The 16,435-nt window shown below is 44.8% G+C and overlaps 1 protein-coding gene across 6 annotated transcripts in view; it reads left to right on the forward strand.

The window, feature by feature from the left end:
* The first annotated feature begins 2,927 nt into the window (after window positions 1-2,927).
* The window catches only part of LOC310691129 (interferon-induced very large GTPase 1-like), a 28,184-nt gene continuing 14,676 nt past the window's right edge, over window positions 2,928-16,435 (forward strand). For 2 of the 6 annotated variants that reach the window (XM_083470719.1, XM_083470720.1), the window contains exons 1-4: window positions 2,928-3,222; window positions 5,738-6,156; window positions 7,585-8,199; window positions 9,213-9,357. In XM_083470719.1, the coding sequence (XP_083326845.1) occupies window positions 5,856-6,156; window positions 7,585-8,199; window positions 9,213-9,357 (1,061 nt within the window). In that variant the 5' untranslated portion in view covers window positions 2,928-3,222; window positions 5,738-5,855. The other 4 variants (XM_083470722.1, XM_083470724.1, XM_083470723.1 and 1 more) reach the window with 4 other exon arrangements.

Genomic DNA, 16,435 nt, shown 5'->3' on the forward strand with positions numbered 1-16,435 from the left:
CATTAAGCACACTTTGGAGATGAGTAAAATGATGGCTGTCCATGCTGATCCTCCTTTTGCTGCTGCCTAGGAAGGGATGCGGGTGGCGCTGTGGGTTAAACCACGGAGCCTAGGACTTGCTGATCAGAAGGTCGGCGGTTCGAATCCCCACGACGGGGTGAGCTCCCGTTGCTCAGTCCCTGCTCCTGCCCACCTAGCAGTTCAAAAGCATGTCAAAGTGCAATAAGATAAATAGGTACCACTCCGGCGGGAAGGTAAGCGGCGTTTCCGTGCGCTGCTCTGGTTCACCAGAAGCGGCTTAGTCATGCTGGCCACATGATCCAGAAGCTGTACGCCGGCTCCCTCGGCCAATAAAGCGAGATGAGCGCCGCAACCCCAGAGACGGCCACGACTGGACCTAACGGTCAGGGGTCCCTTTACCTTTAGGAAGAATTAATCCTCTGCTGGCTATATATTGTTATGACTTTGGGGGGGGTAGGCTAAATGCCTGCCCCTTCTAATTCCTGGATGCAGCATGGATGCAAAGGCTGTAATAGCCAGTCAGCCTGGCAATGGCCCACAGCAGGAGTCCTTAAGGCAGAGTTTCCCAAACTGTGTGTTGTGACATGTTAGTGTGTCATGTGTCCATGCGCTCCTCCCGGGGCTGGAAAGGGGTTAGCTGAACCTCCGGTTTGCTAGTAAAAACTGAACTACTGTGTCACAAAATGATGCATGTCAAATAAGTGCGTCACCAACATGAAACGTTTGGAAAGCTCTGCCTGAAGGGAACTTGCCAGCCTCCCTCCCTGGATAGTTGGAAAGACAAAAGGTCAGAGTTGAGTGCCTCATCCCCAAAACATGAACCCTGGCCCAGAACTCCTGGAATCTTGCACCTCTCGGAGATTGGGGCGGCGTGCAACAGTATCTTCCCGCTGCTGCTTGTTCAACCTGGGAGGTGAGCTCTTGATCACCATGCCGACTCCAATGTTACTGCTGCTGATATCTGTGTGGAGCTGGCCTCAAGAAACTTGGCTTGCAAGTCCCATCCGTGCAGCGGTAGCTATGTCCAAACTAAACATTTTGCAGGTCCTCAAATTTGGGAGAAGGCTTGGCTCCGGACAATGCGAGAAGGGTTGGCTTCTCCAATTTTAAAGGTGTGGCTTGTATTCGGGCCAATATGGTACATTCACAGGGAAACATTAGCTCTCCTCTATCCCTGCTTGTTCCCTGCTCCTGCCAACCTAGCAGTTCGAAAGCACGTCAAAGTGCAAGTAAATAAATAGGTACTGCTCTGGCAGGAAGGTAAACAGCGTTTCTGTGTGCTGCTCTGGTTCGCCAGAAGCAGCTTAGTCATGCTGGCCACATGACTTGGAAGTTGTACGCCGGCTCCCAAGGCCAGTAAAGCAAGATGAGCACCGCAACCCCAGAGTTGTCTGCGACTGGACCTAATGGTCATGAGTCCCTTTACCGTTACAGTGCTACTGGACATTTTTTTATTTATTTTAATCACACAAGAGTTACTGGGGAGCATTCTAGAATTAAACACACAAAGTAAAGCATTTAGGCATTCCCAATTTTGGTAAATTAAATCATTAAATGGATCTCCTCTGGAGCAGGGAAGCATCCAGATGAATCCCAAATCTCCTGCTTGCCTACTTCAATCTATCCACCCACCCGCTATCCCAAGCACTGAGAGATGGAGGAGATGGGGGAGAAAACACCCCTTGAGTGCGTCCAGAGTTCGGCATAGCTGAGATATCCAATTCAGCAGCTTATCCCAAACGATATGTGAAAAGGATCTAGGAGTCTTGGTTGACCACAAACTTGACATGAGCCAACAGTGTGACGCGGCGGCTAAAAAAGCCAATGCAATTCTGGGCTGCATCAATAGGAGTATAGCATCTAGATCAAGGGAAGTAATAGTGCCACTGTATTCTGCTCTGGTCAGACCTCACCTGGAGTATTGTGTCCAGTTCTGGCCACTACAATTCAAGAAGGACACTGACAAACTGGAACGTGTCCAGAGGAGGGCAACCAAAATGGTCAAAGGCCTGGAAACGATGCCTTATGAGGAACGACTAAGGGAGCTGGGCATGTTTAGCCTGGAGAAGAGGAGGTTAAGGGGTGATATGATAGCCATGTTCAAATATATAAAAGGATGTCACATAGAGGAGGGAGAAAGGTTGTTTTCTGCTGCTCCAGAGAAGCGGACACGGAGCAATGGATCCAAACTACAAGAAAGAAGATTCCTAAACATTAGGAAGAACTTCCTGACAGTAAGAGCTGTTCGACAGTGGAATTTGCTGCCAAGGAGTGTGGTGGAGTCTCCTACTTTGGAGGTCTTTAAGCAGAGGCTTGACAACCATATGTCAGGAGTGCTCTGATGGTGTTTCCTGTTTGGCAGGGGGTTGGACTCGATGGCCCTTGTGGTCTCTTCCAACTCTATGGTTCTATGATTCTATGATTCTATAATATGCAGAGCAAAATGGAAATAAAACCCTATATCAGAACATTGGTCTAATTGTCCATGCACAAGTTAACACAGCAAAAAGCAGTTGCCACCTCTGGTGCTGTTGGCTTTGAGCAGCAGTTGTAGTTTGAGTGGGGTCAAGAGAGACAAAGAAGTTTGGAAACGGTGGCATTTTAAGCACCGGTGATCCAAGTGGGTTTGATTGACAGGTGACCATTGTTTATTTGGAGATCCAATGAAGGTCGGTGCATATCGTGCCAAATCCTGGCCAATGCATTAACCTTCATTCAAGGTTCTAATTTGCTCAGAAGGAACCAAGTGGAACCAGTAAGACCACAGAAATGGATTGTGACTGAAACAAATCACTCAGTTTATTGGGCTACAAGTACACTGGTATTATGAAAGATTGTGGAATTTGCAGATAGAAAATAAAACAAGATATACATAACATAACTACACTACATAACAGCAACTTACAGAAGATGAAATTTAAAGCAACTTAAAACAATTGGATATAATGTGTATAAACAACGGTATGAACTAATAAGTAACAATGACAAAGCAATCAGTCAGAGGCAATAGCACAATCTCCTCCCAGCTCCTCCCAGCCCATCTAGTCATAGAAACAGTTAAATGTGTTGCTTTTTTTTCTACCTTCAGTTTCGTTTCTTCTGTTCTCTAGAGGTGGGGTCGTTTACAGGAAAAGCGAAAGCGCAAAGCATAGAAACTTAACTCGCAGGGAACGAACGTAGGCACTGCGCTTTACATCTCACGTAAGTATATGCATTTAATTTTGATGATTTAGGTTGTCAGCTATAATTTTTACGAACCATATTCCTTAACCTCTGCTTGCAATAAACAGAAAAACATAGGTGGATTTTGTGTATGCTTGTGTGAAAGCAGATTAGCCGTCTTTCACGGCTAATAATTCAGAGGTACAAAGTCAGCTCTCAGATAAAAGCCAATTCGAAAGCTAAAACAAGTAGCAATTGCAAAAATACAAGTTACCGGTAGCATTAAATACTCTGATAAACAAGAAGCCTTGCTCCTCGAGATGCAAGAAAATCAATGAAATTTTGGAGGAAGGAAGGGGGTGTAAATTTAACAAACATATGTCAGTGCAATCCTAAATTAGCACAACAAACTTGAGAACACGACTATTTAATGTTCATCAGAGCATTGTGTTTTGGTGCTCCCAAGTTTTTGTACAACAGTTATGTGTACATAATAATAATAATAATTTATTATTTATAGCCCGCCCATCTGGCTGGGTTTTCCCAGTCACTCTGGGCAGCTTTCAACAGAATATTAAAATAAAACAGTCTATTAAACATTAAAAGCTTCCCTAAACATATACATTTTCAATTGCTTTTTATTGTCAACCCCCCCTTGTCAAATTAAGGTTGGATTCATTTTTGCACTGTAGTTGGGCTTCCTTTGAAGTTTGAACATTTTTATGGAAAACTTTAGATTTTCTGCTCCTTTAAAAGCAATCTTAAAGCTGTAGATAAGCTTTATATTTGGAATTGTTTTTAAAATAATTTATTATATTTCAGGATTGGCATATTATTTTGAATATATTATAAATAATGGCGATTCCCCCCCCCCCCGCCCCCAAAAAGCTTGCACACAATCTCTAAGCCTTGAATAACTGCCTAACAGGCAGATACCAACACATGCAGCTTCTCAATGCTGTGCTGGAAGAGCAGAACCTGTTGAATTTCTACCCATGACTTAGCTTCTAAAGGCACAGAACCCCCACCAGAAAGGAAGGTGGTAATGTTAATCTAATCGCGCTATTTGTAGGCTGTGTTGCAACTAATCTATACTGCTAGACAGTAACAACAGGCAAACCACTCATTTGTGAGGATATCCACTTAATCTATTGAAAGTGAATGCTCATTCATTCAGATTTCTTATATCCTGCTAGTGGCAGGCCCCATCTTGAATAAATAAATGCTCAGGATGGGGAAATAGTTCAATTAGCATTTCCTGGATCAGAAGAAGAAGAAAAGTCTTTATTTCCCTCAGCCACTAGCCATAGCAATGAAATAAAATGTACTGAAGATAGAGGTTTAAACGTTAACTATCGAAAATACATTTTGGAGGTTTACATCAGTAATAATAATAATTATAATAATTATAATTTTTATTTATACCCCGCCCTCCCCAGCCAAGGCTGGGCTCAGGGTGGCTAACAAGCAATAATAATAGCAAGTTGAATGAATACAACTTAAAAACAAGATTAAAATACAACAATTAAAATATTGAAACATTAAAATATTAAAATGCAGCCTCATCACAGGAGGAGAAAGAAAAAAGAAAGAGGGGGAGGAAATCAAATTGGCTCCAAGCCAAAGGCCAGGTGGAACAACTCTGTCTTACAGGCCCTATGGAAAGAAATCAGATCCTGCAGGGCCCTGGTCTTATGAGGCAGAGCGTTTCACCAGGCCGGAGCCAGTGTTGAAAAGGCCCTGGCTCTGGTTGAAGCTAATCTAACTTCCTTAGGGCCCAGGACCTCTAGGATGTTGCTATTTATGGACCTTGAGGCTCTCCGTGGGGCATACCGGGAGAGGCGGTCCCGTAGGTACGAGGGTCCTAGGCCATGAAGGGCTTTAAAGGTCAAAACCAGCACCTTAAATCTGACCCTGTACTCCACCAGGAGCCAGTGCAACTGGAAAAGCACTGGGTGAATATGCTCCCATGGCAGAGATCCCATGAGAAGCCTCTCTGCAGCATTTTGCACCTGCTGGAGTTTCTGGGACAGCTTCAAGGGCAGCCCCACATAGAGCGAATTACAGTAGTCAAGCCTGGAGGTGACCATCGCATGGATCACTGTAATCTAATAATAGAGCTTATTCTCATTGCCCCCGCTAAAAACATTGCAGTTTTCGCTGTCACCTGATCATCTTGATCTGCTCAAGGAAGGATACAGTAGCAATGGTTGAGTGGCCCAGCATAGACAATAATAGAGGGGTAGTAATAACCTCAAATCTTTATAAAGAGTGCAGGCCAGAAGCACATGAGTCACTGACTCAATACTGCCATCTCCACAGGCACATAACCATTTTCCTAGTGGAATTGTTTGAAATCGATCCTCTGGTACAGCCAAAGGCAGCGTATTCAGTCTTGCGAAAGTGAAAGCACGTCTGTATTTTGGAACTGTTACATTTTGCAAATAGGGTGTCAAAATGACTAGGTGGAAAATAATCATACCATGGACAAAAATTGTGGCCAGATGATTCTGTCGCTCGATATCATACAGGTGCTATCTCTGTTGAATTCCAGGTTTGGTGTCGGACATTTGGTGGATCAATTACTCCAAATCCTTAGAGAGCAATGCTGTTTATACAAAGACAGTGTGTGTTCATTCTTCAACAATTTTAGGGCTACCTGCCTGGAAGCCATGGCATTTTCTGGGAAAAACCCATCTGAAATTATATGGAGGGCCAGAAGGAAATTAGCAGAAGATCTTCTTCTAATCGACTCAGAGCTGATCTTGGATGTGGCAGATTCCCACCTGCTCCTCACACAGGGGGAGTTCTTCTCCCTGAGTGAAATAAAGGATCCACAAGCATTTGTGGAATGCTTGATTGAGTTAGTGTTGGGAAAAAGAGAATCAACTCAGGAACTGTTCTTGCACTGCCTGGAAAACCTGAGGCAAGCCTTCCCAAGCCTTCAGCCCATTTCTGAATATGTAGAAGATGGTGAGTAACACTTTTTAAAACCTGGAGGTGCTTTCTGTTTTTCCTAAGGGTTAAATTCTCACCTGCAGCAGCACCTAATTCTCTCTCTATGTCTTGAAGTCCTCTTGCGCCTTGAATTTCGTCCAAAGCTGTTAGTGCTGCTTTTGTGAACTTTCGTTTACATGATTATAAATTGGGGGGGGGGGCCTCCACACACCCTAGAAATTAATAAATGGTAGGATTTTGATTGAAAGGAGAAATACAAGTTGCAGAGGAATTCTTGAACTAATTTATGCAAAATGACCTGGCCAAGCTAGGGCCATTAAGAAACAATACAGGGGGATTGAGGGCCTTTGGCAATGCAAGAAAATTGTCCTTCCTTTCATCCCAGGTCAGGGATTTGGAAGGTTGCCAGGATAACTGTGTGTGGTTTGGCTTGGTTTTCAAGCTCAGTTATGGCAATGAGTTTCTCTGCCGGCTGGCCTGTGCTGGGAAAAAGGTAAGGGGAAGGCAAGCCTGATAGTTCTCCAGGACCTCTCAGATGCTTTGGATTTTGCTTCAACACAGGGTGGATTTGATTTAAATCAAATCGATTTAAATTACTAGTCAGTAAGACTTGATTTAAATCTTCTTTTTTTTCCAGAAAGACTCATTCTTGCTAGTATAATCTTAATATTTACAACCAGATGAAGGTTTCATTTTTGGAATAATAAATTTTCAGAGTAGTTTTTACAGTTATATCAAAAATTACTGATTTGGTTATACTATTAGAAATACATGGACAGATAATTACAAAATTATTTTGAGGTTTAATAAGTTAGCTGTTTATATTCGGATAACTTTTCTGCTGGAAGGAGAAAACTAATCATTTCCTTAGTAACAATTTTTAAAAATTATTTAACAAAAACAATAACATTATAGCATATGTATCCATGTTTGTTAACTGATGTGGTTAAACAACTTTTTTTAAAAACAACAACAACAACTTAAGAGTTTTAGCACACATGAAAAACTTAAAACAAATCCTTATTTCCTGATGAATAGCCTTTGGACTATAATGCAACTTAAACAGGAAACGATCTAAGAAAGATTTTTCCTCCAAAAGCATTTTATTTTAAAAATGAAATTTAAATTTAAAAATCTGATTTTTTTAAAAAAATATTTTTTTAAAAAAGCATTGGTTTTTATCTACACTGCTTCAACAGGAGTCATTGGGCATCACTTTCAGTTAATTGTAAAAGGAAGGAAATTGAATTTGTAATGACGAAGTATTGAGCCCCCCCCCCCAAAAAAAAATCTGACCTTTTCGTTTAGTTATTTATTTTTCAAAAAAAATTATTAGTATTTTACACAACAACAACACGAAAAATAACAATACACAACACACAAAAACCGACATTTGAAAAACTAAAAGTTATTTGTTTTGTTTTTTTAATCTGATTCTTTCAGATCACTTGAATCTCAGGAATGACCTTCAGGTCCCAGACTCTGTTGAATTCTCAGGGGAAAGAAGTGGATCCAAGAGCATGGATCTGGCTAGATCTGAAAACCAGGATGCTTCCCAGTCCCAAGAGGGCGTAGGAGAGGTTGAGACTATAGGTTTTCCTGTATCCTCAGAGGCAGGAAGTGGATCTCAGAGCCCAGATGATGCTGTTATGCTTCCAGGAAATGCAAGCAGCACTGAGGACCCAGATGCCAGTCTCCTGCTCTCCAGCAAAGAAAGAGAAGTCAAGACTCCAGATGCCCCGGATGTAGCTGAGAACCCCATTGCTGCTGCCATGTCCACAGAGAATGGAGATAGAGATGATGATCTAGAGAGCTCTTCATCTCCGTGGATAGGAAGTGGGGCTGAGAGCCCAAGTGCCCCTCCGTCTTCCAGCAAAGGAAGTGGAGCCAGCGATGGGAACTGTGGCAAATCCGAAGGAACAGGAAGTGGGGTGGAAATTCCTGGCATCTCTGCATCAAAGAGAGAAGAAGAGGGAGCCCAACAACTGAATTGCTCCAAGAGAAAAAGGACAAGCAGTTCTCCCACGAGAAGGGAGAGTTCTGATAACTCAAAAGGAGGTTTGTATCCACAATAAAGGCAACTCTGGATGGGATGAGTTGTTGCTCAGTAGGCCAAAGCCCCAGTTGTAATAAATCAAAGACTTCCCATAGCAAAAGTAAATTTTTAAGAAAGTCGCTTAAAACAACTGGATATCTAAATCTGACTCCAGTGTAGCATATATTTTGTGTGCAGCTTCCGTTTCCTTGCTGTAAACCACTTTAGTAGTGGTGTTTCGGGCACAAAAATCTGGGGAGTAACAATCATACAGCCAAATACGTACCTCTTCAAGGTAAAAGGACCCCTGACCATTAGGTCCAGTTGTGGCCGACTCTGGGGTTGCAGTGCTCATCTTGCTTTATTGGCCGAGGGAGCCGGTGTACAGCTTCTGGGTCATGTAGCCAGCATGACTAAGCCGCTTCTGGCAAACCAGAGCAGTGCACAGAAACGCCATTTACCTTCCTGCCAGAGCGGTACCTATTTATCTACTTGCATTTTGACGTGCTTTCGAACTGCTAGGTTGGCAGGAGCAGGGACCGAGCAACGGGAGCTCACCCCGTCACGGGGATTCGAACCGCCGGCCTTCTGATCGGCAAGTCCTAGGCACTGTGGTTTAACCCACAGCGCCATCTGCGTCCCTATATACTACTTAGAAGGAAAATAATTATATACACATGGATGTTTAATCTGTAGCACATCTACTGGCTGCAGAATCTTGGCTCTTGATGCAAAAACCTGGTATTAAGTTTCTTTTTTCCTTGACATTACTCAGGTATAGATAAACCATATTTTGATGACCGTGAAGACCCTGATTTCTGTGCGTTCATTAAAAAAAAAAGTATGCATAGTGCCAATTCTCATTTTCCAGTTTTTATCTAGGCACTTAACAGCTTGTAAGTGCATGAATATAAGGTTGGGGCCAGGGTCTGTGGGCCTGATCCTGACTCTCTCTACACATTCATCTTATGCAGAGCTCTAATTGTACAGGGTTACTGAAGATGTTTGTTGGTGCTTTCTTGATTTCTTGGCACAGCCTTCTTCCAAACCTCAGAGGATCTAGCCAGGATGCAGCTCATGAAAGCAACACCTGAATTAACCCCAGCTGAAAAGAAGTCCTATTCCCGGAAGACAAAAGGGAGTCTGGAGGAGGATGTTCCTAATGAAACAACCATCAAAGGGTAACGTCTATACTTAAATTATCATCAAGATTTTGATTTGTAAAAACAACATTATTGGGTGATTTATGGGTCCTCTAGAGCAGGCTTCCTCAACCTCAGCCCTCCAGATGTTTTGAGACTACAATTCCCATCATCCCTGACCACTGGTCCTGCTAGCTAGAGATGATGGGAGTTGTAGTCTCAAAACATCTGGAGGGCCGAGGTTGAGGAATCCTGCTCTAGAGAACTGCTGTTATCTTCCCTCTTTTTTTGGTTCTGTCTCCATTAAGGTTGTAAATTTATTAGAAGAAATAATAATCACAAGGGCGTTAAACAGCCACTTGATCTGCAGAAACAGGCACCATCAAACTTTTCTGGCATTGAGGGCAAGCTGGACCACTGGCTTGGTTTATTTTTTGCTAATTTGTCTGCTAATAAAGGGCTAGGAATAGGGCTGATTAAAAAAGTTGGCACTTTATTTTAGAATTCTGTTCACTGAATTATTCAATCACTTCAGTGTTGCTCTTGAAATATCTCTTACTCCTACATATGAGTACCTGAACTTTCCACTTTGGAGGCTCTGCTGTGTGTGTCACCAGCATCCTCTCCCAACTGGGGTGATGACTTTGCCTGTCTCTCCATCCTGCCTGTTATTTTTCTGGTCTGAAAAGATCCAGGGTCCTCTTAAGGTGGCTCTTGGTTAAGGGGAAGTGACTAAGCAGAGACTTGGTGTGGCATCCACTTTGAAATCAGTCTCAAGAGTAATCAAGAGTCTCTTGTTTTCTCCCCTTGAGGCTAAATGTGTACTGAACTTCTCTTACTTGCTTAGAAGGTGCAGATAAAATAGGAGGCTAGCAAAATCCAAGAAAAGAATGTCTTCCTTAATGTATCGGGGAGGGAGACAGAAGGAAGCAACTCATTCCAAAGTGAATTTAGGATGGGGGCGGGGAAGCTAGGCTCACAACCACCCTGTAAAGTAGGTTAGGCTGATGGGTTCATAGTTTAGTTGCTCTTTAACCTCAGGTAGTCATTCTTTCCCTAAAGAAGTTAACTGTAGCTGTGTACATAGCAAACATTCTCAATATATGACTAGATTTGGACCAGAGATCTTAGGATTTCTCCTATATCAGGGGTTCCCAAACTCTGGTCTGTGGATCGATTAGCAGTGGTTCACAACCTTCATTTAGATGGTCCATGGCATGTCCACAGGAAATGTTCATATTGATTTATAATAATGTTTTATTTATGTTTATGTTTTTTTGTAAACTGTTGTGATATTGTTGGCATTCATCCGTCTCAAAGGCCAATGGAGTGCACCTCTGGGGGTGAAGCCCAACTGTGTGTTAGCAGAACCAAAGTGACCTCCCCAGGGAATTACGTTACATCAGTATATAAATATATTTATTTTTTATTGGATTTATATACCGCCCTTCATCATAACATCCCAGGGCGGTTCGCAGAATATAGGATAGAACCAAGTAAACAAGTAAAACGAAACAGCAACACAATAACACTCCCCTTCCCACAGACACATTTAAAAGGCTGTAGAATATTAATCAGCCAAAGGCCTGGTTAATATAAATATTTTTATAAATAAAAGAGACAGTGTGGCATACAGGTCAGAGTCATAAATAAAGGAAATAAAAGAAACAATAAAATTTTGGGTTCATTTTATTTTCACTGGGTTAGAGGGTGGGGAGTTAAAAAACATTTTGACTCCTGCTAATGTTGGGAGAAAATGGCTGCCCGCTGCAGTGAGGTAAGCCAGGACTCAAGGCAGAAAGGAAGGCCTTAGGCCCTCCCTTTGGCACCATTTCCCCCTGTGTCAGTCTTCATTTCTTAGTACAGAAAGTATTGATCTGATGTGTAGAGATCTTTCCTGTTCTGATTAGTTCAGGAATGTTCTAGAAGGTTTATTTCTATGTGAGAGAAACAGGAAGGTTTCTGATGTGTTGGTTATTTCTGCTGGGAACTGTGTACAGCTGGTTTAAATTCATTCTGTTATGTTTCTGTCAAGGTTGAGCTGACTATAATAGTGAGGCCAGGAGGAGCCTGGCTCTCACTCTTATTTTCTCTTTCTTTGGTCTCATATTCTGTTCTGTATGCTTAGTGTTAAGGTTAAGTCTTATTATAAGTTTCTAAGTTTTATATCAAGTGCTGCTGTGACAGGTGCGTCGCCACTTTTCCCCCTCACACCACTGGGCCCACTCTCACTCAGATGAATTGCCCCCACGTCACTGAACAACCCTTTACCCAAAGGTATAAAAACCCCTTCCCTCACAAAATTCTAGCCCAGAGTATCCTCTGGAGGATTTTTGTGAGGGGGTAACTAGGAGTCTCAGACAGATTTTCTTTAAATAAACAATAAAAGATTTATTTAAGGCAAGATAGTATATAACACAAATGGATTAAACTTAGGTTACTTCAAGAATACAGTGCGATTTCACTTTAATTCATCCTCGGTTGTTTTTGTGTTATAGGTTCGGTTCCTTTATACAGTGATACTTTCTTTCAGTTATCCACCCCCTTTAACAGTCCTGCTCCTGAGGTACTTTAAGTACAGTCGTACCTCAGGTTAAGTACTTAATTCATTCCGGAGGTCCGTACTTGACCTGAAACTGTTTTTAACCTGAAGCACCACTTTAGCTAATGGGGCCTCCTGCTGCCGCCGGAGCACGATTTCTGTTCTCACCCTGAAGCAAAGTTCTTAACCTGAAGCACTATTTCTGGGTTAGTGGACTCTGTAACCTGAAGCGTATGTAACCTGAAGCGTATGTAACCTGAAGCGTATGTAACCTGAGGTACCACTGTAATAGACCAAAGGGCTCTCCGCACCCCCCTCCCTTCATTGGGTTTGGGAGCTTCTTTTTTTCCTAAGAAGAATTTCTCCCCTCCAGGCTAGATTTGAGTCCCAAGTAGGCTGTTTCTTGCCAGCTCCTACTTCTCCTGATTCAACCTCTACCTCCCAGTAAAATTCCTGTCTGTTCCTCCTATAGGACACCACTCTGTCCTTCATAATCCACTCAGAGTGGAAGCTGATTTTCCAGAACCAACGCTTTCTCTTATTCACTCTTTATACCTCAACCTGTCTCCTAACCTGCCCCCCTCAATTCCAACCCTCTTTCTCCCTTAACTCTGTAATAAACGAAAATCTGCCCTTATTCCCTTATGTGGGACACAAGAGCCCTTTTAGAGTCCTTTGCATGTTCTCCATCGGTCGGAGAATGTAACAGGCCAATCAGAGATTTTTGAGAAGCAAAACAGCTAGTAAGCCTGTTCTTTATTGAACTGTTGCAACAGGGTGCTCCCCTCACCCACAGGAAAGGAGGAAGAACCGAGAACAATGGTGTGCAAGGCCTTATAAAGACTTTTGAAATTGCCACCCTGTAGATCAAGACCACCCCCAGAAACATCATACATACATCACAGAATGGGTGTAGCTTAAAATCACCCCCCAGACACATCATACCTACATCACAGAAAGGGCAGGCTACAGCAGAAATCGGAGTGGTTTGTTTACCTCATAATCTGAGTGGGTTGTTTACCTCCTGTCTGGCAAGTTACCTGTTAATGCTTACTTGATTGATACCCTGGGGAGCCTGGCCAGTCTTTTGTAATGATAAATACTTAGTTCCTGAGCCAGGTCACAGGCTCACCCTATTCATACACAGACATACTCTTAAGACAGGATTTGTGAAGGAAAAGACAATGGGGAGGCTTTTCCATTTGACTTGGCAGAGAAAACACCTGGTCAGTTTGGGAGTCAAAATGGCTTCATGGCTGTTCTCCTGTGCTGCTACAGACATGTGGTTTATATATTTATGTACGTGTTTGCTTGGTACATTTATGAACCTTTATTATATACATAAGACCTTAATTTTTTATTTCAACTCCTAACCCTTTGACCAACTTGCTCCTCAAATCAAAATTTTAAACTCTCCCTCCTGGAACCACGGTCAATCACAGGCTGCCATTCATTAACCATTTGCTGGCAGGGAAAGGAAAGAAAAGAAACACTTGTTGATGCATCCTGTCCATCTGTTACGGTAAAATCTGGGTGCGTGAGGGCACAGCCACCCAGCTCGTCGGACAGAGTCCGCGGGTCCTTGCGGAGAAGAAAGGAGCTCAGCCGGACACAGGAGCAAAGTACAAAGATCCGAGTTTATTGCACAACAGGTTCAAAATGGTATTGAACCCCGAGTATGGGGTGACATGAACTTTTAAAAGTTCCCTCCATAATAATAATAATAATAATAAATTTTATTTATATCCCGCCCTCCCCAGCCGAAGCCGGGCTCAGGGCAGCTAACAACAATAAAACAGTACAAAAGTACAACATAAACAACATTCTAAAATCATTCATTATAAAAATGGGCCAGAGCTCTGCGAAGATTGCCGAGGGAGGGAGTCAGGCTGTGCCCTGGCCAAAGGCCTGGTGGAACAGCTCTGTCTTGCAGGCCCTGCGGAAGGATGTCAAGTCCCGCAGGGCCCTGGTCTCTTGTGACAGAGTGTTCCACCAGATCGGAGCCACAGCCGAAAAAGCCCTGGCTCTAGTTGAGGCCAGCCTAACTTCTCTGTGGCCTGGGACCTTCAAGAAGTTTTTATTTGAAGACCGTAGGTTTCTCTGTGGGGCATACCAGGAGAGGCGGTCCCGTAGGTACGAGGGTCCTAGGCCATATAGGGCTTTAAAGGTTAAAACCAGCACCTTAAACCTGATCCTGTACTCCACCGGGAGCCAGTGCAGCTGGTATAGCACCGGGTGAATGTGATCTCGCAGCGAAGACCCCGTAAGGAGTCTCGCTGCAGCATTCTGCACCCGCTGGAGTTTCTGGGTCAGTCTCAAGGGCAGCCCCACGTAGAGCGAGTTACAATAATCCAGTCTGGAGGTGACCGTCACGTGGATCACAGTGGCTAGGTCAGGGCGAGAGAGGTAAGGAGCCAACTGCTTAGCTTGGCGGAGATGGAAAAATGCCGCCTTTGTTATAGCTGCAATCTGCGCCTCCATGGAAAGGGAGGTGTCGAAGATTACACCCAAACTCTTAACGGACGGTGCTGGCACTAATTGCGCCCCCGCAAGAGATGGGAGTTGCCCCCCCAATCCCATATCGCCCCGTCCCAGCCACAGGACCTCTGTCTTCGAAGGATTTAGCTTCAACCGGCTCCCACGTAACCATCCAGCCACAGCTTCCAAACATCTGGTCAGTGTGTCTGGGGCCGAGTCAGGATGGCCATCCATCAACAGATAGAGTTGGGTGTCATCGGCATACTGATGACAACCCAGCCCAAAACTCCGAACAAGCTGGGCGAGGGGGCGCATAAAGATGTTGAAAAGCATCGGGGAGAGTATCGCACCCTGAGGTACTCCACACACCAAGGAGTGGCGCGATGACAATTCCCCCCCAAGCGCCACCCTCTGTCCCCGACCAGAGAGAAACGAGCGCAGCCATTGAAGGACTGTGCCCTGGATCCCCACGTCGGCAAGGCGGTGGTCCAGAAGTTTGTGATCGACCATGTCGAAAGCTGCTGATAGATCTAGAAGAATCAGCAGCCCCGACCCACCTCGATCCAGCTGTCTACGAAGGTCATCTGTTAGGGCGACCAGAGCCGTCTCGGTCCCATGACCAGCGCGGAAGCCGGACTGGAATGGATCCAGAGCCGATGTTTCATCCAGAAACCCACCAAGCTGTTCAGCAACCGCTCTCTCAATCACCTTACCCAGGAACGGAAGATTCGAAACCGGGCGGTAATTGGATAGATCTAAAGGATCTAATGATGTTTTCTTTAAGAGCGGGCGCACCACTGCCTCCTTCAGTTCCCCTGGGAATGTCCCCGTGCCAAGGGACAAATTGATGATATCCCCCAGGGGGCCCCGCACCTCGTCTGGACACGCTCTAATCAGCCATGACGGGCACGGGTCAAGAGGACAGGTGGTGGGCTTTCCAGCTCGGAGGAGTCTGTCCACATCAGCTGGGGATATCTGGTCAAAGTGGTCCAATACTGGACCCGAGGACAGTCGAGGGGCCTCCAGTTCCTTTATTGTATCCAAATTGGCAGGGAGGTCATGGCGGAGCGACAAGACCTTCTCCGCAAAAAAGCTCGCAAATGCCTCACAGCCGTGTGTCAATTTGTTATTTAAATTTGGCTGTCCCTCAAGGGACGTTAAAGACCTGATTATACTAAATAATTGCGCTGGGCGAGAGCTAGCGGATGCAATGGAGGCCGAGAAGTATGACTTCTTAGCAGCCTTCACCGCCATCTCGTAGGTTTTCATAAAAGCCCTATAAGATGTTCTTGAGGCTCCGTCACGGGCACCCCGCCATACTCGCTCTAGCCGTCTGAGGTCCCGCTTCATTTTCCGGAGCTCCTCGGTAAACCAGGGAGCCCGGTTTCTGCGGGGTCGCAGAGGGCGCTTAGGTGCGATCTCATCGATGGATGCCAGGAGCTGGGCATTCCAGCCCTCAACAAGCTCAGTCAATGAGTCGCCAGGGGGAGCAAGGTCCCGCAAGGCTTGGCGGAATTTCTCAGGGTCCATCAGCCTCTGCGGGCGAGCCCAAATTAGCTCGCCACCTAAGCAGGGTGGGGGTGGAAAGTCAATCCTGGCTTTCAGAGCGTAGTGATCAGACCATGGCACCTTCATCGAAGGAGACATGATCACATCTATACCGACGCCAAAGATCAAATCCAGCGTGTGGCCTGCTTGATGTGTGGGGCCCGAAACAAACTGGGAGAGCCCTAGTGTCGCCATGGAAGACACCAGGTCCAGAGCCTGTGAGGAGGGAGTGGCATCAGCATGGATGTTGAAGTCCCCCAATACCAATAGGTTAGGGAACTCCAAGGCCCAGCCGGCCACCGCCTCCAATAGGCCTGACAGGGTGGCTGCTGGTGCGCTAGGTGGCCGGTACACCAGCCAGTCAGCCAAGCTCTCCTCGGAGCCCCACACTAGGCCAACACATTCGATGCCGGGGATCGATGGCGATGGTAGAGCCCTGAAAGGACAATTTTCCCGGATTAATAATGCCACCCCTCCCCCCCAGCCCACAGTCCACGACTGGTGGAGGACAGAGAAACCCGGGGGCGCCATCTCTCGTAAGGTAACTGT

Source organism: Podarcis liolepis (genome assembly GCF_965112155.1).
Source record: "Podarcis liolepis genome assembly, chromosome: 13".
Classification (NCBI taxonomy): Eukaryota; Metazoa; Chordata; class Lepidosauria; order Squamata; family Lacertidae; genus Podarcis; species Podarcis liolepis.